Source organism: Balaenoptera physalus (assembly GCF_965194825.1).
Source record: "Balaenoptera physalus genome assembly, chromosome: 2".
Taxonomy (NCBI): Eukaryota; Metazoa; Chordata; class Mammalia; order Artiodactyla; family Balaenopteridae; genus Balaenoptera; species Balaenoptera physalus.
In genome coordinates this window covers 4593010-4616239 of record NC_138883.1, presented here as the reverse complement: position 1 = coordinate 4616239, position 23230 = coordinate 4593010, and the positions used below count along the sequence as shown (strand labels likewise).

The 23230-nt window shown below is 52.3% G+C and overlaps 1 protein-coding gene across 6 annotated transcripts in view; it reads left to right on the top strand.

The window, feature by feature from the left end:
• The window catches only part of LOC309654391 (uncharacterized protein), a 34961-nt gene extending 13271 nt beyond the window's left edge, over positions 1-21690 (top strand). For 2 of the 6 annotated variants that reach the window (XR_014260210.1, XM_082448276.1), the window contains 2 exons: positions 6051-6123; positions 6456-9103. Coding sequence is in view for 4 of the 6 variants with exons in the window: in XM_082448276.1 (XP_082304402.1) it covers positions 6051-6083 (33 nt within the window). In the remaining 2 variants the exon portion in view is untranslated. Of the gene's footprint in view, positions 1-6050; positions 6124-6455 lie in introns of all 6 variants that reach the window. The other 4 variants (XR_014260209.1, XM_082448279.1, XM_082448278.1 and 1 more) reach the window with 4 other exon arrangements.
• The last annotated feature ends 1540 nt before the right edge of the window (positions 21691-23230 follow it).

Genomic DNA, 23230 nt, shown 5'->3' with positions numbered 1-23230 from the left:
GAGCATTTTCTTTTCAGAAGACTGACATTGAACAAGTTGCAAATGAGTCCCAAGAACTGGTTCCCTTTTCCTTCTGCGTCTTTGAGCCCCGTCCCCTGTCCTCAAGGAGCTAAGGGAGTTGAGTCCAGCCTGATCTCCCATCCCTGGTTTGAGCAGATGGAAAATTCTGGAAAAGAGTTATATCTTTCCAAATGAGGCCATCTCAAGCGTGGGGTCCCCATTTTGAAAGGGAGAGGCCGGTCTGGGTAGGAAAGGAGGGGAGGCTTTTTACTCTGGTGCCTACTTCCAATGGGCGGTCCCAAGTCCCAGCTGCCTGAGTGTGTCTTCAAGAAGCCAGGCCCTTTCGGCGGGGAGGGGTCTGAAGGAAGGGGTGTTGCAGAGGTAGCCTCTCCTCCCGGGTATGGAGCGAGTCAGTGTTTCGGAGCCAGGAGTGGAGGGGACGAGGGTGCCCTTGGGAATCCACGGGGAGGAGGCTGGCCTCCGACGGTATAGCCTCCCAGCCATCCCCACACCCTGCAATGCCAGCGGGAGAGGTCCCGAGTTCACTGGGATCCAGCAGAGGTGGAGGGTCCCCTTCTCTGTGCCCAGGTGAGCACAGAGAAGTGCCCGAGAGGCCCATCTTTGGATTTCCCGCACAGCCTGGAATTCCTAGTGCTTTCCAGATTTTAGACACTTGGTCCCTTATCCCAGTCTTCACTGCAGCCACGCTTCGGGGAACTAACTGAGGGCTTTGGCGGTCCAGAGCAGAGCAGGTGCCGGGTAGCTGAGGCCGGGGTAGGCCCTGACTTGGGGGAAGGGTGTGTGAGAGAGGAATTAATTATGGGGGAGGAGGGTGGTGGAGGGTGTAGTCATGACTCTCTTAATTGCTCTCCAATTTCTTTGGGCTTCAGAAAAAAATCCAGATGGAGAGTTCTTAAGTCCTCCTTCCTGGGAGTCGGGGGGCCGGGGTAGCGGGGGAGGAAGGCTGCCCACCACCTTTTGCCTGGCGTCTCTTTGCGGAGTGAATAGGGGTCTTTGGCAGGGGCTTAAGGAGGAGACTTAGCCTGGGAGCTCCCAGGGCGGTGCAGATGGAAACAAAGGCCCAGCAGAAAGGAATGTGGGGAGCCCCCCATGGAGAACAGCCACCTGGGGATAATTGGGAGGCTGAGTGCAGATGAGTTTTCCCAGGTTCTGTGAATACATTCTCTCAATAGAAGGTGCCTTTTCTTCCCATGAAAAGAAGGAAACCTCAATTACCTTCCCCTGAAACGGAGGAGTGTGTGTGTTCCCTCTTGGTGGGGGGAGCCGGGGCGCTGCTGAGGGCCCCTCGCCCTTGTGTGTGCGCCCTTGTGTGTGTGTCGGGAGCTCCGAGGCGCGCAGGCGAGAGGTGACACGATGCACGTCTAACCAGCCACCCCGTCGGCGCGACCCTGGACATGCCCGTGCTCCCCCGTTCTAGGGCTTTGTTTTTGCGAGTTTCTCAGGAGGAGGCATCGGGGTAGCTGTGCCTGTAAACAAGAAGCTGATGAAACCAGACCTGATGCCCAAGAGACAGCCAAGGAGACGGAACTCTAGGGTGGAAAGTTGGGGCAGGAGGCCAGTCAGGGGGCCAGAGACTGCACGTCTGTGCTGGTCATCCGGGACCACGGCTGTGCTGGTCCTTCTGCCTTCCCAGCCCTTTCTCGGTGCTGTCCTGTGGGTGGGCATAGAGGCATTCCTACCGGGTTGAGAAATTGGGGGTTTTGGGGCTCGGAGATCACGGGGCTGGTGTTTGCAGTTAGAAGGGGTAAGGGAGGGGGAGTCGGCAGGGCCCACGGGGTCGGGGGCAGCCCTGAGCAAGGGGACCCTCTGAGGTGGAGGGAAAACAGTTTGCACCACCACTGCCCCAAATTGCCCCGAGGGCTCAGGCCCCTCTGGAGGAACCAGGGGCAAAGTCCCTGCCATGAGGGGAAGGAGTCCTGGGTCTCAGTCTGGGCCAGTATCTTTGTTACTGCTGGCTGCTGGGTCTCAGTTTCCCCATCTGTAAAATGAGGCAGTAGCCTGTCAGTTCTCTGTATTCTCTGAGGCAGAAGAAGCATGGGATGTCAGCGCTAGAAAGGCAAGGGCCCTTTCCCCAGAGGAGGGGAGGGAGGGCCCCAGGTGTCCAGATTGGGCCCCCACTGGCCTCCTGGCTGAGAGCAGGGCACATCCCTGCTACTCAGGCCTTGTCAGTCGGAGGAGAGGGTTCAAATCGGGTGCTTCGGGCACCTGAGAGTCAGGCAGCGGCCCTGAATTGGCTCTCTGGGACCTGGTTCCAGCCTGTGTTCAGCTCACACTGTGGGTGTGACCTTGGCCCCTGTCTCCAGCCCTCTGGGCCTCAGTTTTCCCATCTATGAAATGGGACAGTGCAGGCTCGAGGTCATCTGAGGGTCTTTGGGGCTCTGGATTCCTTCCAGTTGCTCAGTGGTCATCTGTGGGTGGCTTGTTTGCTAGGTCTTTAGAATCAGAGGGCTGGAGATCACTGGTCCTTTGCCTTCCAACCCCTCTCTACTTTATTATTATTTTTTAAAATTTTTAATTGTTTTTTGGCCGTGCTGAGCGTCATGTGGGATCGTAGTTCCCTGACCAGGGATTGAACCCTGGCCCCCTGCAGTGGAAGGCGGAGTCTTAACCACTGGACCGCCCGGGAAGTCCCACAACCCCCTCTACTTTAGAGACGAGGAAAAAACCAGACACCCGAGGGGGCCGGGGTGGCAGGCTGTGGATGCGAAGCCCACCGCCCACGGCCAGGCAGTGGGGGAGCAGTCATGAGCCAGGCCCCATGGTCAGCTTCTTGTGAACACAGATCTAATAGGACTCACACTCCAAAGCAGCTCCAAGGGGCTGCCTGCGTGCTGCGGTGCAGGGATTGCATTTATGGAACATTCTTCCACACAGGTGGGCTGCCGGCCAGGCCTGGAACACCTTTCTGGGCTGTGTAATGAGCCTGGCTCCGTGGCTGCAGTCCCGGGAGGGCGGGCCTGGCCGCACCATCCCGTGTGGCTCGCCCTGGGCCTTTTGGTGCTCCGGCTCGCTCAGCTGAGAACTTCCTGAAAAAGCCATCAGGGAGGCAAGTTCTGGAAAAGCGATCAGTCGCCGGGCCTGCCCCGGCTGCCCATCTCAGACTCCGTTTTGCAAACATCTCTAGCTGTCTCTTTGTGCTTCAGAGTGCGGTCATAAAGAGCTCACAAAACCCTCGGTCAGGCCTGCACCCGGTGATTACCACGGTGGGCTGCAGCCTTTGTTTTGTGACCTTGGTTGCTACAATACCTGCAAGCTGAAATGAGGAATCGAAAAATTGCCAGCTTCAATTAGACCGGCAGACTGCCTTTCCCAAGGCTTCCTCTGCCACTCTATCCATTAACGGTAAACATACGCCAAATAGGCCTTAATTCTCTCTAATTGCCCACTCCTGAAGCAAAGAGTGAAATTCCAGGAAGAGGCATATGTAAACATCCTCCATAGCCCGGCCAACTGAAATTAGAGGGCTGATGGGGGCCAGCAAGAGAGAGGGGGACATGATTTCAAAAGCTGTCCCAATTACCTCTCCCATTTTCATAAATGAGCCCATAATGTCCAGGGCCCTGGCCTTCACAAAGGTACAGGAAATTAGCTCTGCAAAGAGCTTGCGTTTGTCGGGGAAAGTTGTAAGAGTGTACTCTTCACTCAACAGGTAGGGAGCGTGAGATCCGAGGCGAGGCTGTTTGTATAAACTGCAGGCTCTATTTCTGGGAATCACCGTTTTATTAGAAATCATCCTTTTCCATCTTTCTCTGCTCTCAACCTCCACAGACGATTTGTACCAAAGACATGCTAGATCAATGAGGCCCCATTTGCCCTCAGAAAAGAGGAACTTTAAACATTTCGAGAGGCAGAGCTAGAATTGTCTAATCCTCTCAAGCCCCAGAGGGTGTTTTCGGTGTAAGCAGCAGTGCTTCTTGCGTGTATTATGAGCGCAGCACACGCATTCATGAGGTCTTCGATCAGTCGCTTGCGACAATTGTGCCTCTGGACCCTCTGAGGAGGCCTTGTGTTTTCCTTTGATTCCAGACACTGACTCATCTCTGCAGTGTCTCCATCTGTTATGATTTCAGCCTGGCACCGCGGTGCTAATACATCACGGCAAACCCAGGGCTGGGACACGCAGCTCGGAAACCAAGGCACGACTTTGCCGGGGCTGCGTCTTCAAGGAGCAGCCTGGGGTCTGCACGAAAGTTAATTACGGATCAATCAGGAACTCTAAGGGTTCCTGGGGCCCCTGGGCAGAAGCAGGAAAAAACCCAGATGCTCTGAGCTGCTTTTGGTTTCCCTGGTCCTATTAAAAGACACCAGAGAGAACCAAACCGGAATGACTCACCAAAGCCCTTTCCCGCGTTTCTTTGTCCCACGGGAACAGGCAGTGGCTGTGGTCTTGCCTTGCCGCATGTTCGGGGACTGGAGTCCGATTGTCATCATAGGACCGAGGTGATGATGAGATGGCCACCCCGGGTGCTCACAGGCTCCTGGGGAGGGCTGGAAACTCTCCCGGGGGCGTCCAGCACAACTCGGGCACCCAGAGAGCCCTTAGAAAACCAGTCTACCCTCGGGTACCCATGGGCTGATGACTGCTTGATTAACACTGATTTTTTAAAAAGACTTTCTGTTTCTTGGTTATAAAAGCAACCAATTAGGGGAAAACAGTGTTAGGGAAGCTCAAGGCCAGGGAAGGAATTCTTACAGGGATTGGAAGCAAGAAGTGAGCCCTCTGTGCCCAGCCAGGTCTTGGGCACCCCAGTGAGTGAACCACTGAGAATAGGGGGGGCAATGGCAGCCGGGGTGGGGTGTGTACCCAAATGGCTTAAGTCAGGGCACGGGGGTTGGAGAGGGTCTCTTCCTTCCTTGGGGTTCCTTGGAGGACCATGGGGCACTCCTTTTTCATTCTTCTTTTTCTCTAGGTTTTATTATCATTCTCGCCCCAGTCTTTGGCTTCCCCCCTCACCTTACAGAGCTGTTCAAACCTCAGCCATCACAGACCATCTGCCAGCCACACCTGCCCACCTTCACTAGAGCCTACTGAATGTATGTTCAAAATCAAGTCCCTCAAAATATTTTTTAGAAATGAACAGCCTCTTTTTTTTTTCTTCTTCTGAGCAGTTTTAGATTTACAGAAAAAGTGAGTGGCAAGTACAGAGAAGTCCCATACCCCGCCCCCCCTCCCATTTCCCCTGATGTTAACATCTGGCATTAATGTGGCACATTTGTTACCACTGAGGAGCCGACCTTGATAACATAGTTATTCACTGAAGTTCACGGTTTATATCCTTCGGGGTCACTCTTTGTGTCCTACAGTCTGTGGGTCTTGACAGGTATATAATGACATGTGTCTATCATTATTCAACGCTTTTTAAAAAAACTTTAAGGCAAAGACTTGAAGTCCAAGACTTGATGTAACTGGTCAGGGCTTTTATATGGTGCTGATGAAAATTTGTATGTAATTGTTAAAGTGAAGATGTCTGTCCAGGCAGCATCATTCTTCATCTTCCGTCCCGCGGTTTTAGGACACGCTGCCCATTCAAGACTCCACAACCCTGGTGTGGTCCACAGCCCACTTCCCTAGTCTCATCCAGGGCCAGGCGCCCAGCTGACCGCACTCCCATCATGCCTGAGCACATGCTAACGCTGGCTTGGCTGTGCCCCGCAGTGCCCTTCCCTCATGGTGGAATGCCCTGCCGGGAAGCCTTCTAGCCAGCCTTTGGGTGTGTCCAGCTCTGCTCTCACTCATGAAATGGCCCTGAGCCTTTGGGTTCCATAAAAGGGCACTTAGCATCATGGGTGGCACCAACCAACCCAAGGGCTCTTGGGTTGAGAGCCGTGTCCACACCGCCACACCCGCCCCATCGGCTTCAAATACCCCCGGAAGTTGTGGTGGGGAGCTTGGCGGGTGTGAGAGTGAGCCAGTGCAATGAAAAGCGAAATGCTTGGTTTCACCAATTCCACGCTTGCTAGAAGCTGGGGCGTCCCTGCTTCCGTCGGGCGAGATTCTATTTCAGTGACCCAGTGCTTTCTCCTTCCAGCTGAAGCCGTCTCGAATCCTTCGTGGGACATGACCGTGGACACGCCACCCCAGTACCCTCCAGCTCCGAAATCGTAAGTTGCTGGGTCGTGGGGAGCACCTCTGTGGTTTGTCACCAAGGGGGGCCGCCCGGCTGCCACCCAGAGCAGCCTCATGGGAGGGACTGGTGGGCACTGGTCTGTGGTCCGCTCACGGGGAGAGGGGTGCCCAGTGAGCCCAGTTGAGCGTGGACCTGGGGGGCTTGTGTTCGGAGGCAGGACCCCCCAGCCTCCTCGTGTCGTCTCTGTGGCAAAAGAATTCTATAGGCGGCTTCAAGTGCCGGACCCCCAAAGAATTTTTCCTCTTTCTCTCCTCTAAATGAATGGCCCTTTCATTGCTGAGTCTCCCTTTGGCTCTTGTGCCGCAGGGCAGACTAGGATGGAAGTGGCCTAGCTGGGGGGCCCTTCAAAGGGCCAAGGAGAAAACGCGGGCCAAGAGACCAGCCTCTCAAACGGGCTTCGAGCTCCAATGACCTTCGCTTACCTTCCCCCCCCCCTTGAAATGTCTGGAAAGCGGAATGGACAGATTTTCTGTCTTCAAAGTTTCCGGCTAAACCTCTTCAAGTTCTTTATTGTTTGGGACTGAGACACTCAGCAATGGTAATGGGTAGTTCCTTTTGTATTTGCCTTGAAAGGCCAAACTATTTTTATATGGCTACAGACAAAGCCGTCTGTTTTAAGATGAACTCTATGTCCGTCGTTTCCCACCGGGGAGATCGTGTATACCGTGTGTGTCTCTGTGCACTCTCGGGTCTTGAAACAGGTTTCTCACGGGGGTGGCCATTCACAGGGGTCCACGGGGAAGCACCTGCCCCGCCAAGGGGGCCTGGGGACTCTGACCCTCGTCTGTGTAGGATGTGAGCCCCGGGGGGTGGGGGGTGTTCTGGCTGCACTAACATGTACTCTGCCTGTGCCTGCATCTGCCATGCATATGTGTCAAGGACTGTGGGTTGTGTGCACCTTGGTGGTTAACTTGGTGGGAAGAAGCTGGAAGGTCAAAGATACTGTGAATGTTCTATTGTTCTGGTTGGGAGGTCATTTTGCTGGGCTCTGTTACCTGGTCCAAATAAGTGAATGGATGAATAAATGAATGAAGGCATGAAAGAGTGAAGAAACTAATAAATAGGTAAGGAAGTGTACCCTGAAGGAGGTCCAGTTTGACGCACAGGAGATCAACAGATAAGTCAATAAAGCATTGAATCAGTATATAAATAGGGCCACACAGGAACCAATGTCAGGTCATCGTGGACTAAGGAACACGTGCAATTCAAGTATATGGCATCTAAAGTTTGCCCATAAAAGAATAAAACCTAGATGAAAGAATGAATAAGAAGTCGAGATGCATAAACCAGTGGTGAGGGTGAGATTATGCGGCCCATCAAAGTGAAAAGATGCAAGAGAAAGGGCACAAATGATTGAAAGGAAGAAGAAAAATGGAAAGGCGCAAAATAATTAATAAGAAGGAAGATAACTTTTGAAATTAGGGGGTGAGAAAATATATAAGGAGGGCTATGTCAGGTTATTATAAGCCAAGCATCAGGATTAGTCCAACTACATGCTCCAGACCTAGAAAAAAAGATAAACAACAGAGGAAGAGTTCAAAAGATAGTTAAAACCGAAAAAGGACCCAGGGGACCAGAGATGAGAGTTAACTTTAACCAAATTTTTCTAACTCTGGGCACACATAAATAAATAAACACTGAAATGAAAGAAAGCAAAAAAAAAAAAAAAAAAAGAAAGGATGGGATGAATGAATGAGCAGTGGACATCTGTGGACCCACATGGGAGCATGGCAGGAGGGCTTTTGAGTCCTCCAGTCCCGGGACCTGAGGTCTGTTCCATGAAAGGATTAAAAAAGAGAGAGAATAAAATTAAACATCTAAATAAAAATCAAGAAATATGGAAGAAAAAGTAACAAGTGTTCAGTCCAGGAATACATTAGTGGGTGAATAAATAAACATATAAAAGAAGGCAATGCTAGGAGTCGAGTAATAGACTGTCATGAATCAAGGGTTATGGTTAGTCCAATTCTAAAAGCCACAGTACTATCAAAAAATAATAAGTATCTCCATAAACAAGTGAATGAGTATCTAAAGAAGCAAAGACATGATGGCGTGAGGCGGGGAGGGGCCATGGCCACAGGCACTCCTGAGGGGCCTGTTGGAAGGTTGTAATTAATCCCCCCCCACTGTCTGGGCACCAAAGATCCAGGAGAATGAAAGAAGACAGATGAGAAAAAGTGAGAAAGGAGGAGATTTGGAAAGCTGCAACAAAAGAGAGAAAGAAAGAGTTAAGAGGTGATAAATGGGTATATTCTTGGAAGAGGGTTAGGCTAGGAGTGATAATAAGGGGCCAGCCCAAACAGTAGATCACAATGGGTCAAAATCTGGGCACCCATTCCATTAGTAGAGGAGTATATACCTAATAAGAAGAAAAAAACAGCAAGAAGGAAGAATGGTATGAATGAATGAAGGAAGGAAGGAATGAATGAGACATGGAGCTGCAGGGCCCCAGGATGCCGTTTGCAGGTAACATTAGGATTCATCAGTTCGTGGCACCTGAGCTCCGAAGAATGAAAGAATGCAAGAAAGAAAGAGTGAGAGAGTGAAAGAGAGAAACAGTGAAAATGGGAGAGGAATGACAAATCAGAGACCAAATTAGAAATGTAAAAGGAAAAAAGGAGAAAGGTAATATATTAACAGACAGATAGATAAATACATATATAGGAGAGAGCAGTTCTAGGAATAAGAATGAGAGGGGGGCCTGAACCAAGCACAGTGATGAATTCACATCTGGGCTTCTGAGATGGGCCGCCACCCACCCAACCAGGAGGCAGTTCAAAGCTGAAGTACATAAGGGAGGACCTCAGTGAGGCCAGGGAGGGGAGGGCCCACTGCTTGTAGATTATCATGTATCCAGTTAGGTGCCCCTGCCAGCTAGAAGTGTAAAAACAATCATCAAAAAGAAAGAAAACCTGAATGGATGCATGAATGCATGAATGAAAGAGTGAAAAAGATTTGTAGTGACCAAGGAGGCCGGTCTTGCAGGGGGTGTTAGGATTCATCCAGTCCCTGGTGCCTGAGCTCCAAGAGAAGGAAAGGCAGTAAAAAAAAAAGGCTGAAAGACTGGTAGAAAAAAACAATTGAGATTGGAGAAAAAAATAAAACAATTTAAAAAAAGGAGTAAAGAAGGTAATAAATAAGTCATACAGTGAAGTCTGTGAGAAGGGACTGGTTTAGCACAGACCATCCACATGAATTCAAATCTCTGGCCCCGAAGTTGATAAATAATAAAAACAATCGCATAAGTAAATGCCTGAAGGAATAAATTCACACATTCCATGAGAATGTGAGAAAAAGTTTGAAAAATTGTAGGAGGGACTGGGAGAAAGAAAGATGTAGGAAAAGAAAAGAAAATAGACCTATGGAAGAAGAGGCACTTCCTGGATAACTACTTACATATAATAAATATTATTTATTAAATACAATCACTAGTAAGAGCTGAGGTTCATCGTAAAGAAAGAATAAGTAGAGGGATGGCTGTGTGAACAAATGAATGAGAAAGATGATTTTGATTAATTCACGTCTGCACCCGAGGCTCACGAGAATAAAAGAATGCAAAAAAGAGAGCGGTGAAGGAGGGGCGTAGACAATTATGACAGGATGGATATTAGCAATAAAAACATATTGAAGGAATAAATCAATACGTACATAAATCTACGAGAGGGCCATGTTAGAACAAAAAAACGAGAAGGCACCGCAAGCCAGGAATTATGACTGATTCAAAACTGGGCTCTTGAGATGGTTAAATAAATCCTCAACCAAATCACCAGTATGAGGAATTAACAAACAAAAGCGAGCCCCACATGGACCGGTGCTGGGAAGGCTCCGGGAACCACAGATTATGGTTAATCCAATTCTGTGCACCTGAGGTCCATAAATAAAAGAATAAATATTGAAATAAAAGAGTGACAGAAAGAATGAATGGACCCATGAACAACTGAATTAGAAATGGAAATGCCTGGAACGGCCAGGAGCGTGTCGCCCATGGGATTGTCACTCATCTCACTCCGGACACCTGAGGTTCCTAAGAGTGAAAAGATGCAAGAAAAAAAAAAAAACCATCAGGGAGTCGAAGAAAGAGGTGAGGGAAGGCAAAGTGAAACTAAGTGAAAGAGAAAGGCGGGGTGGGGGAGGGACTAATAAAAAGCTAAGAAGACGTGGGTGTGTCTGGGAGAAGGATGTGTTAGGATTAGGGATGAGGTCATCAATCCTAATGATGGATGAGATCATCCAATCCCCTTTTCTAGGGCAAGGGAGGATGGAGAGATTAAAAAAATAAGAAGTGAAAAAAGGAGAAAGGAAGGATGATAAACCCACAACCAAGGTGATAAATGGTTAGTTAAGAGAGGTTGTCTTAACAGGGATTATAATTAGTTTACATACGTACTCCTTAAATAGATAAATACATCACACCTTTCCAAGAGTAAATGAAAAATAGAGGAAATACCCGACCCAAAGACAAGGCTGCATCTTCCAGCCTTTTATCATCTTTATGTAATAAAATATATGCAATTGAGGTCCATAAATAAAAGAATAAACAGCAAAGTGTAAAAGGCGACTAAAGGCAGGGAAGAAAGATAGCAAAGGCAAATAAACACATGGGCCAATGATGGTTATTTTGCACATGGAGTTTTGACTAATACAGTTATTTCCCAGGAGGCTGATAAGTAAAAGAATACCCAAAATAAGAAAGAAAGGAAGGGCAAATGCATGAGTGCATAGATGAATGAATGAATGAATGAATGAGAGGTGGTGCTGCCTGGACCAGGGACAGTAGGATGTCGCACGCAGGAGCCTGATTTGTCATCCTTCTGTGCACCTGCGTTTGTAAGAATGAAGGAACGGAAGGAAGAGTGAGAGAAAGGGAGAAATACGAAAGAAAGGAATAAGGAATAAAAATAATGTATAAACGAATAAATAGGAGAAGGGAGAGCTTCACGAACGAGGGGCTATGATTAATTGAAAGTCACGCTATTGAAGTCGGTAAATAAAGGCGTCAAATCTAAATGAATGAACGAATGAGTGACTGGAAGAAATGGATGAATGACAGGAAGGAAGTGAGGGAGAGAGGAAGGAAGGAAGGAGGGAAGGAGGGAAAGAAGGAAAAAGGAAGGAAGAGATAGTAGGCAGAGAGGGAGGGAGGACTCTTCCAGTTTGGGGTCCCTGGGTTCCCGCCAGCTGAAGGGAGTGGGTACCAGGGAGGGGTGGCTCTTGGCATGTTGTGTGCTTGTTACTTGCACTTTCTTGGCGGGGAGGAGGTGGCCCAGGAGGACCCTTGCCTTGGAGTGCCACTGTCACACCCTGGCTGTGGGGGCCATCTCACTTCATTGCTCTCATTCTCAGTTTCCCCATCTGTAAACTCGGAATGGCATCCGCTGCCCGCTTGGATGGATCGTGGGGCAAATGCTGTCCTGCGTGTTGGCAGTGCCCCGTCTAGAGCCCTGGAGAGGCGGAAGGGCTCAGGCCCCGGGCCCTGCCGAAGGTTGTGGGAACTGGGCGTGGGTCACCTGCGAGGGAGGCTTTTCCCGCCAGGGGGCAGCAGAGGGTCAGGGAGCAGGAGGCCCTGGGGGCTGTGTGGGCCCCGCCTGCTGCGCTGTCCTGGGAGGGGCGCCACTCACATCCAGGGCCTGTGCAGGTGGCTTGGGAAGGGGCCAGTAGGGGCCAGATCACCAGAAATCGTGTTCCCGCAACTTTCCGAAATGTGCCCGGGAGCCCTCCAGCCCCCAGGGTCTTCTACGGGGTGGGCTGCCTTCCCTTCTCAAGTCAGGGGGTCCCGGGGCAGGTGCCTCTCAGCCCGGGGTTTGCAGAAGTGGTCCCAGGATCCCGGCCCCTCGCCCTGGCCTCCCCAGAGCCCGTTTCAAGGCCTTGCTGTCCTCTCGACTGTTTTCCGATGTACTCTCTGTATTTCGGCGGAAAGCGCGTTTGCACTGTGTTGTTGAACTTGTCCTCTCCCCTCCTGACCTGCCTCCCCCCGCACCCCCCCCGCCCCCCCGCCGGGGTTGGGGGCTGTTTGTACTGGCGCTTCCGACCCCAGGGACGCCCTGGTTCTGTGCAGTCTCCTTTCTCTGTACCGGACAGGATTTGTGCACTTGTGTGTTGTGTGCCTGTGTTTGTCTCTAAAAATGAGGACCAGAGTCCCTCTGGACTTCTCGATTCCTATCTGGGACATTAAAAAAAAAAATTGGATTCCTAACGAGTGCCCTGAGCAGGAGGAGCCCGCTTGGCGGGACCCAGGATTCGAGGCTGGGAGAGCGGGGCGCCCAGGGGGGTCGGGTGCAGCTGGGGCTAGTGTTTCGCCTGGTGGGTGGGGGGTGAGGGGATGGTTCGTGGCAGGGGGGTTACACTCCACTCGGAGCAGCTTTGGACCCCAGGTGGGGACAGGGAGTGGCCGGCCACAGGCTTGGGGCGGGGCGTAGCTCTACTCCAGGCCGGTGATGATGCAGGTGCGCTGTGAGGGCAGCGAGCTGGAGGCGCAGGAATCAAAGCTGCAGGGTTCGCGGACAGGATGTGGGGAGGGAGGGAGGGGGACCGGGGGCAGCCTCCATGCTTAGAAGGCGGGCCCTGAATGGATGCAGACGGCATCTAGAAGATGGAGGACACGGAATCACGTGTCAGGAGCCCCCCTTCCCTGCCTCCAGTGCCACGTGTCTGGGCCACGTGAGCAGGGCCTCGTGGGCCTGAGGTGGCGCTGAGGCTTCAGGGCTCTGCACACTTATTAACCCTGAAGACACCTGCTCAGAGAGGGTCTCCAGAGAGCCCCCCAAACAGCCCAGGTGTCATCGTGTGGACCAGAGTGGGGGTGGGAGGGGCTTGGGGCAGGGAGAGCCTGGGAGAGTCTTTCTGAAGAAACCTTGTGTGGTTTAAAAAGTCAGCTGAGGGTCAAGAAGACTTAGAAAATATTGGGGAGAAGTGGGGGGCCACGGCCATGTGCACAGAGGAAATAGGGACAAGAGCAAACCTCTCGGGGAGCCTTCTCCCCAGGTCCGAGGGGCTGTCGAGGGGTCACATGGATGGAAATGGGCTGGTGGGAGAATGCCCAGGGGGGAGGGTGGGTTGGGATTGGATGAGTTCTGTCTGTTTAGGAATGTTGAGGGCCTGAGGGTCTGAGGGTCATCGGGTCAGAGCTCTTAAGAGTTTGGGATCCAGCATTCTAAGGATCTCCAGTTCTGAGACGCTGAATTTCAGGACAGGGTTCCGAGGGCTGTAGAGCCGGGGGTGGAATTTCCACATGGGCCCCCATCCGGTTCTGTCCATGCCCGATCCATGAGGTCTAAGATGGGATCTCAGCACTCCTCTCTGATCAGGGCTTATCTCAAGTGTGTGTTTCTTCTTCTCACTTTTTTAAAAAAAGACAAATTTTGTCTGTTGACTTTGACCTCTGCATGCACCCCTTGCACAAATCCTTCCCCTGGTGACACCAGGAGCTACAAGTCTCCTTGGATTTCTGTACAACTCCCAACTCCCTCCTCAGGAAGCTTGGCCTCGGGGCTGGCCTTCCAGAGGGCGGAGGACGGAGGCTGGGCCTCTGGGGCAGATGGGCCAAGGGCTCCCTTGTGATCCTAATGTAAATGGTGTGGATAGCACATGACCTAGAGCAGGAGATTACCCATCATTCGACATGTCACCCATCTTTATTTCTTCCCTTCAAATTCCTGTTTATGAGCACACTTTTTTAAAATGGACATCTAATTTTTTTAAATGAGCGTTCATTTTTTAAACCTAATTGCCATTCTTCACCACATACACTTTTTTTTTTTTTTTTTTTTTACATCTTGCCTTTTCCACTTAATATTCCGTCGTCAACATTTTTCTTTCTTCCATAGACTTCATCACGTCACTGGCTGCCTTGTGTCTCATTGAGCGGCTATGTCAATCATTCACCACATCAACCTGCTGTTGTTACTATTGCTCTGCATAATTCCTCTTTTTTTTTAATGTTACAAATTATGCCACAGCTAATGGCTTAGCACATCCACTTTTTTTTTTTTCATTCTTACGAATTATTTTCCCACACCTAGAAATGATCGTTGTTTCATGGTATGTCAGTTTCTCCTGCTAGGCTGTGAGCCCCTTAAGGGCAAGAAGCTTGTTGAATTGATCTTTGTATCTCTAATGCCTGAAATGTTGTCGATGCTAAATGTTAGATGAGAGGATGGAAGGATGGATGAAGATGTGAGTGAGTGGTTGGTTGGCTGAGGAGGAGAGGATGGAAGGGTGGATGGAGATGTGAGTGAGCAGGTCAGTGGTTGGCTGAGGAGGAGAGGATTGAGGATGGATGATGATGTGAGTGAGTGGGTCAGTGGTTGGTTGGCTGTTAGAGGAGAGGATGGAAGGATGGATGGAGATGTGAGTGAGCAGGTCAGTGGTTGGCTGAGGAGGAGAGGATTGAGGATGGATGATGATGGGAGTGAGTGCGTGGTTGGTTGGCTGTTAGAGGAGAGGAGGAAAGGATGGGTGAATAAAAGGATTGGTGAATGAACAAATGAACTTCTTAGGGTTGAGTTTCTTGAATGAAGGGCCAGGAATTTTTGTATGAATATTGACTAATAGCAGAAGGCTTACAGCATTTTATAATGTCCAGCGATGTATTAGCATTTTGTTATGATATTGCTAGTTTATCTCTGTTAAAAAGTGTTTTTCTGTCATTTTTAACTTGCATTGCTTTGATTACTAATGACGGTTGAACATTTTCACATGTGTTTGTTAAAAAATTGCATTTTATCTTCTGTGAACTGTTTGTCCAAGTCCACCGGGTCATGGCTTTGTGATGAGACTGTGAAGGATGGAACGAGTGTCCTCAGGACGTAGTGAGCCCTTCCTCACTGGAGGCATTCGAGGGGCAGGCCAGGCAGATACGCGGTGAGGGTGGCTTTAAGGAGATTCAATTAGTGGGAGTGGGGTTGGCCTAGATGACCCTTCATTTGACCTTAGGATTTTGCTTCTTCCTGGGAAATGGGCATCTTCCCTTTGTCAGCCCAGCAGTATCTAAGGCCACATCCCCCTGGTGGGCTTGTGCATTAGTGATTGACAAACTCTAACCTCACCCTCTATAACTCTTGTGGGGCAGGACTATCTCTTTGACCCTCCAGGGTCCAGACAACTGTGCTACCATCTTGTAGAGTTAAGTGGTGGACTTCCCACCCGCCCCCCTTCCCCATTTCACCTTGAGGAGGACGGGCTCCTGCACTTCCATTTGCCACCTCTCAGCGCAATCAGCTGAGGCGATCAGCTGCCATTTACGTTCCAGGGGTCCTGTGAGCAAATGTCCCCTAGGCCTGCGTGTTGGTCTTTGGGGTTTAATTGATTAAGGGGACATGTCGGATCAGGTCTGATAGTGAATCCTCCTTCAGAAATGGGACAGTTCAATTCCGTGAGCCAAGGAGCAGAATGGACCCCATGTTCTCCTCGGGCTTCCCCTCATGGTCCACCCCAAGGCTAGCCGGGGCTCAAAGGTCACTGTGGCCATTCGGGGAGGGCACGTGACCCAAGGAGGGCTTGCCCCTGCTTTCCAGAACACCCTCTGCTCTCAGCCGAGGGCCGCATCTTCCCACTGACCCTCTACTATAGCACCGAGTGCTGTTTGCCTGCATCGGAATTTCTCACCCACATGTTTGCCCCAGCATCGAAGCTTGGGAGGCCAGCGATGATTCCCAACATTATTTTGATCCATCCATCCATCCATGCATTTGGCCTGCGTCTCTTGACCTGGTGCTTTGGCCTTTCCCTTTCCTGAAAGCAAACCTTTTCCTCTTGGGCAGGCTGTGTAGTGCCATGGGCTGTGGTTATGAAGTGAACGCCCTTATTTGTGGCTTCTTCCTCCGGGGTCACTGCTCTGAGCACGTCCCAGCTGGATGTCATCTGCCACCGTCACCCACACGGCTTCCTTCCCCATGGCGCTTTCCCACGCATCACACACCGTGAGGGAACCAGGGCCAGGGTCCGAGAGCGGCCCCCCTCCCCCGCCCATGAGCGGAGATGTCCCCCCCAGGCCACCCTGCCTGGTGCATGGTCCCTGCCATGAGCTTTGCCCTCAGCCTTTCAGCTTCCTCCCACCAGATGGCAGTGGTTGTAACTCATCCCTTCATTCTTTCATCCCTTCATTCGTTCACTCAGTCCCCGAACATTTGAAAAGATCCTCCGGTGCTATACTAGAGCTGGCTCACGGGATGCATTCCGACCATCCCCTTTCGAAGGAAAAGATGGGCATGTTTGCCAGGGGCCAAGTTTGTGTGTCAGTAACAAGGCGGGACCCTTGATTTAGCTCCCGCCCCTAGACCCGAGTTCTGCGGAAAGTTTGATAGCCCTCTCTGACTTTGTTCCTCCCCAAACTAAGTTGATTAGTAATCAGCAAACCGTGTTCCTTGGTGCTCAGAAATCATAGCCCGTAGCCTCAAGAGGCCAGGATGAGAGCTGGGGGGGGGTCTGAAACGAAAGGCTGATTCTGGCCGTGAGCAGGCTTTCAAGTCATTAGAACACCCTGATCTTGCACAAAGGGGAACTTACAGTCATTCCTGCCCCTTTGAGATTTGCTAATTCTGGGGTCTATTTAGAAAAAATTGGGGAAGATGATTGCTTGCTTGGATGGCAAGGATCGTGCCCCATGCGGGGTCTGCACAGAACAATCTACTGGCACAACAGGGCATCCGAGGCACACAGCGCTTGGCGAACCCTGGATGCAGGTCCCAGGTCAGGCGGCATCCACCACCGCGCCCCCATCTCCAGCTTAGCTCACTGCTACCTGCTTGGGACAAGGCGTAGATCTAGGGGCTCTACTGCGAATTCTGTATTTGATTTATTGCCTTGGACAGTGGGGGTGGTCGACAAAGCCAGGACCCTGGAGCTGGACAAACGTGTGGTTTAAACTGACGGTGACAGCTTGAGTCTGTCTCCTGGGGAGATCATGGCACCCACCTCGCAGGGCTGTTGTGAGGATTGATGTAACTAGGATTTTGAACTGTGATTCTGAAAGGGTGTGCGCGTGCCCCCAGGGGTGGGCTGGGGGCGGGATGACAGGCCGGGAGGGGCAGCCCGATTTGGGCAGGTTAGTGGGAAATCTTTTTGTCAAACACGCAGTGGGTATTGTGGGAACGAATGCTAAATTTGTATGGCGTTCGAAGGTTAGGTAGTTGTAATTTTGGCAGGAACCTTCATGCTGGGTAATGACGACCCCTTTGGGCAATGCCCTGGACCCCCTGGGGTACGCGTTCACACCTGTCTCCGGAATCGGAATCGGTTGGAAGGCCCCATCTGTGTCTTGCCTACCGCTGTGTCTGGCCTGTGGGCGGCACTTATCCTTCACGAGAGACCCCTCCCAGCAGTGTCCTCCCCCCAAAATATTAGGCACCAGCTGTCAAAGACACTACACCTCTCCCCACTAATGTCCCCTCTCCCCATTCACAACATCTGGGCTCAAATGTCAGCAGCTTGGGTGCCTAACACAGTACCAGGCCAGTGGTAGGGGGGTCACCTTCCATTTCTGTTGAAAGGATGGATAGGTAGATGGTCAAATAACAAAATTGTAACCCAATGCAAGCGACAGTTGTTTATAACGTTTACTAAGAGATTGTATTTTGTTCCTAATTAACCTGTTAACAGTTGTTGTATCTTATGGACTTTTGTATGATGTGTGTTGTTCGAAAACCAGGACTCTTGCTTTGGGTGTCACTTGATGGAACTTTCGCTGTCCGATTAACGAGTCAGTGTTTTGTGTTAGAAATGAGAATCCGGGGGGCGCTTAACTAACTGTGTGGTGTTGGGCAAGTCACTCCTCCTTCCTCTCTGACCCTCGGTCTCCTTTTCTCTAAGCTGTGGGTCACCAGAAAGCTTACCTCACAGGGTTGTTGTGAGGGCCCAGGGCTGCTAATGAAATGCTGGCTGTCACTGAGAATGGTCGCGTGTTGGGGGCTGTCTGGAAGGGAACAGGGAAGCCTTTCCCAGTTCCAAGTGAATAAAAAGCCAGCCTTGACCTTATGCTAAGATTGTATTTCCAACAGTCAGTGGGATGTGTAAGGCAGAGGCCCAGCAGTCTGCAAGCGTTTAGCGATGTGGGCCCAGGGTAAATATTGGTTTGGTTAATGAGTGATGGCGTTTTCCCTTCCTCGGAGCCTCCCTTCCTCTCCCCTCTCATCCTGGGCTGCTGCTTGCCGCGTGCAGGGTGACTGCTTTGGGTTTGTCCTACCTGTCGCTGCCTGGCCTGTGGAGGGGCTTCTGCAGACGTCTGTGGGTGCCCCGGGGTGTTTCTTAGGGAGGAAGGCGGGGGGACAGTTTCGAGAGAGCCCGAGCAGGGTTTCTGGGTAACATCTTTAGGGACTAAAACACCTTCTTCTGCCTTTTAAGGGAAAGGCCGGTGCTCCTAATTTCCTCCACCCGCTTCCTTCTTTCCCTGACTGTAAGGTAAACAAATGAGTCTTCAGCCCCCTCCATGGGCCTGGAACCAAACTTGGGGCTGTTCCACGCCCACAAGCTCCCTGCTTGATTGGCGTGTGGGCCCATTTTACAGATGAGGAAGTTGAGAATCAGGGACTGTGGAGTGTCAGAGCCAGGACTGAACAGTCTGCCATGAAAAGCCGGGGGGCACTCTTTCCACTTGGCCAAACAAGGCCTCCCAGTTACCGTGGCCAGCCTCTGCCAGCCCAAGTGTGCCCCAGTGTGTCTCTGTCCCCACCACACACCTAGCAGTGCTCCCGTGGAGGTCACGCTCTCCAGAGCTCAGTGGGACCTGGAAACTTGGCCGAATTAGATACTGCCCTGCTCTGGAGGAAGTCCCAGGAGACACCCCTGCAGGGGTCATTTTGGATCAGGGGTCTCCACGTGACCACGGAATTCCTTTCCTGGCCCTTGTCTCACGTGTGTGGGACATCAGAGTTCTGCTAGAACATCCCAGATTCCATTCCAGGTGGGCTTGAGCTGGGGATCTCGTTGAGTCCCTCCCTCCTGGCCCCTCCCTCTGTGGAAGCCTCACCACCCTCCTGGTTCGGCCTCTGCCTTTCACAGCTGCAGTGGGCTGTGTCTGCACCATGGCCACCCCATGTCCCTGAGAATGTGTCTGAAGCTCCCGAGGGGCGGGCCCCATGCTAGGGACAGGTTGACAGGGTCCCCCTCCCGGTAGACTGTGGGTCTGTGTGTGGGTGTCTGCTCCCTGATGGACCTCGGTCCTGTGTGACCCAGGGGGAGGGACTTTCTCAGGTGCCTGGTGTTTTCAGGGCCTCGTCCTCTTGAGGGGGGCAGGCCTGGGTCCCCACCTCTGGAGGGCAGGTAGAAAGTCGAAGCTCAGTGAGGTCGTGCCTAAGCAGCTATTAGACCCCCTCCCTGACTCTGAGACCTATGCTTCTCTGACCCTAACAGCCCTGCTGTCTACACTAGTAGGTGCCTAATAGGTGCTCGCTGACTGATAAGGCAGGGTTTTAGTGGATGTGAAAAGCTGAATTGACTGTTGGCTGATGTACATGTTGAATCTGCATGCGTTTCTGTAAGAGAAAAAGGTGTGTTTTCTTGGCAAAGACTCTTCAGGGCAAATCCTGAGGGTCTTTGTCTGCGCTGGGGGCTCACCCCAGGGGGTGCAGCCCAGAGGGCGGCCGCCGGACGGACCCTCCTGATGGAAATAGCTGTCTTCTGAACATTGTTGGAAATATTTATATCTAGAATAAAACTTTATTTGGGCTAAAATGTACTCCTTTGTGTAGTGGTCCAAGTGATTTTTTTTTTTTATTAAGTATAGTCGATTTACAATACTGTGTTCATTTCTTCTGTACAGCAAAGCAACTCACTTATACATATATATATTCTTTTTCATATTGTTTTCCATTATGGTTTGTCACAGGATATTGACTATAGTTCCCTGTGCTATATACAGTAGGTGGTCCAAGTGATTTTGATGACGTGGCATTTGGCAATTCCCAAGTGGCAGAGGTGCCCTGGTCCTGCCCACGCCCTCTCTGGGCCTCAGGAGCCCTCGCCCTTGGGGAGGGGAGGTCTTTTACCTGAAAAGTCTTTGTCCTCACCATTGGTGACAATCAGCATTAACCTGTAAGGCACATGCCCAGTCTGGGATGCAGCCCTGGTCAGCCAGCAAATGAGGGGGGGGATCGGACCCCAGACCTTGATTCCTTTCTTCTCCTCTCGCCCTCCTCCCCACCCCCTCAAGCTGAGGGGGTGGGGCACTTACCCATTTGAGTTCTGGTTCTGGCATCACCATTTGCCAGCGTAGTGGCCTTGGGAGGGTTACTTGGACCACCCCGAGCCTTGGTTTTCACCCCTGTAGAATGGGTACATAATGACAGTGTCCGCTCCGGGGTTGCTGGCCTAGTGCCTTGCTGCACTCCGTATATACTGGCTCTGAGATCAAGGTCTGGGGCTCGAAGCCACCTAAGCACCTTTATGTGTATGTGGCCTGGATGAGTTTGCTCACCTGTAATCTGGAAATAGTCACATCTACCTGGCGTGGTTATTGTCGGATTCAATGAGATTGTTCATGTGAAAATAAATGTTTCGTTACCCGGCCTCCCAGTTGGGGCTGGCCACAGCACCCTGCAGCCTGTGGGGCCTGGTCACGGAAGCCCTGGGCTTTCTGGAACTGCCAAAGGGGGGCTGCAGGGCGGAGTGGAGGGCGTCAGGGGAGCACCTGGCCAGCTTTGGAGGGACAGCGAGGGAAGGAAGGGTTTGCTTTTCAATACAGAGATGTAGCAGGTTCAGAGGAGAGGGGATCGAGGTCCAAGTGGGCAGAATCAGGGAGAAGTTTTAGGAAGAGGAGGATGCTGATAGTTTAGAAAACGCCCAAGTTTAATTGGCAACGGGTTGGACAGGAGAGCTGGGGTGGTTTTTAGCAAGGCCAAGCGTTCTAGCTTTGGGCGAGTGAGGTGAGGACCATCAGAGGTTCCTGGTGCAGGAGGGTGTGACGCTTCTGGAAATCTCTGCGGGAGGAGGAGACCGGGTGTGGGATGCCAGTGTTGAGGGGCGCCAGGTGGAGGGCAGGGGCTAGCGGCTGGGTGCTTACCTCGCCCCCGTGGCTACTGGGGGCCCGGGCCCTCTCCCCACGTGGTCCAGGCCCCCGAGCGACCCGTCTCCTAACCCTCGCTCCGCTCCGTGCCTCCCACGTGCCTGTGTGCATGAGAACTCGTGTCCGCCAGTGAGCCCAGGAGCGGGTGGCCTTCATCAGCACCTGTGTCTCTCTCAGCCTCCACAGCCGCGGGGAGACCTGCACGCACGTGTTCCCATGGGACAGGCCGGACCCAAAGACTCTGGACCCGGGCCACTCCCCTGCATGGAGGGGCGTGTCCTCCCCGCCTCCCCGCCCTCTGACTGATGGACTTCACTGATTTGAGTGTCAGACACGCGGGCTGGACCCCTCCCCACCCCTCATGAACCCTGAGACTTGGGGGAGCGCCGAGCCTCGCTGTCCGCACCTGTGAAATGGGATCGCACACCTACCTCACAGGGCTGTTGTGAGGAGCATGTGACGCGGTCGGAAAGTGCCCTCCCGGGGGCTTGGCACACCCCGTTGTGCTCTCAATAAATGTGTTTCTTGCCTTAACAAAAACAGTGATGGATGTGCTACTAATCTGAGGAGGGGTGAATGTCGGGATGCTGTCTGGCTGGGGGCTTCTCCTCCTCCCGGGCCCGTCTGATGGGAGGGGCAGGGGAGCCAGCTCCGGTCCCAGGAAGCCACCTGTCTGTCCCCTACCCACTGGATACTCAAGGGTGATGGGATGCCCAGAAGCAAAGCTGGCCTGGGGGGACCCTGAGATGGGTGCATGTTTGGATGAACTAACCCGGGCAGGTCCCCCTTCTCCTAATGGTTTTAGGAAGCCAGGTTTCTTTCCAGAAAGGAATATAGACAGGAGGTGGAAGAAGTCTGAGCTGGTCCCTGGAGCCCCGGAGGGGCCGCCCCCAGGGCTGCGACTCTGCCCCCCGCCCCCGCTCCTCACATATTCCCAGGGCCCTGGTGGGGGTCCTGGGAGAGCAGTCACCCTGCTTAAACTAAAGGGGAGCGGACGGCCGAGCTTGTTCCGGTCCGGCCTGGCTGCGACCCGGGCCAGCACTCATTCCACGAGCTGGCTACTGAGCAGGCCCTGAGGCACCGCAGAGGCAGAGCCCGAGATGCAGCCCCTGCCCCACTGGCAGGGGCGCCCAGCTCAGGAAGCTCAGGCTGTTGGCCAGCAGCGTGTGGCTGGGGCCGAATGGGGACAGAGGGGAGCAAGGGCGAGGGGAGCTTCGGACTCGAGTCCACGAGGAGTCCTGGGGTCAGCACGCCTGGCTTTGCTGGAACAGATGAGCTGGACACGCAACCAGTGGGAAAGAGAGGCTGACCGCTGCCACTGCCACCGCCAATGCCATTGTCAACGCCAAAGCCGTGACAACCACCACCACTACGGCCATCTCCTCCTCCTCCTCTTTCTCCTTCCCCATTTCTCCTTCCTCTTCTTCTACCTTCTTCCTTCTCCCTCCTCCTCTTGCTCCCTCCTCCCCTCCACTCCCCACAGGGAGGTGCCTCAAGGGAACTACAGGCAAGTCCAGCCATGATTGCACGGGGCTGAGCATGGCTTCTTTGCAGAGAGAAAGAACCACCTTGGGGACCATGGCCACATCTCAGCCAAGGAGACTTGACCCCAGTCCCTGATCAAGATGGAGACATGGATGGTGCCGAGCGAGGGTCCAGGAAGCACTGAGATGAGAAGAAGACAGCCTCCAGTGTGCTCAACTGGATGAGTCCACGGCCAGCCAAGGGGCAGCCGAGAGTCCAGGAGAGTCCTGCGTCAGGGCCCCCAGCCTCTGATGAAGCTTGTGCATCCAAATGAAAGTCCCCTTGATGTTCCAGAGCTGAGACCCCAGCTCCAGCCTCTGATGAAGCTCAGATGCCCATGATGAGGGGCCCCACTGATGTTGCAGAACTGAGACTCCAGCTCTGGCCTCCAGTGAACCTTGGGCCTCCAAAATGAGGGCCCCCTTGATATTTCAGAACTGAGACCCTAGTTGCAGCCTCTGATGAAGCTCAGACGTGCAGAACTGCTGAGAAAGCCTCAAGGCCATGGGCTTGCCTGGGCACGACTGGGTGTGGCCAAGGTTTGACTTGACCGGAGGTGGCA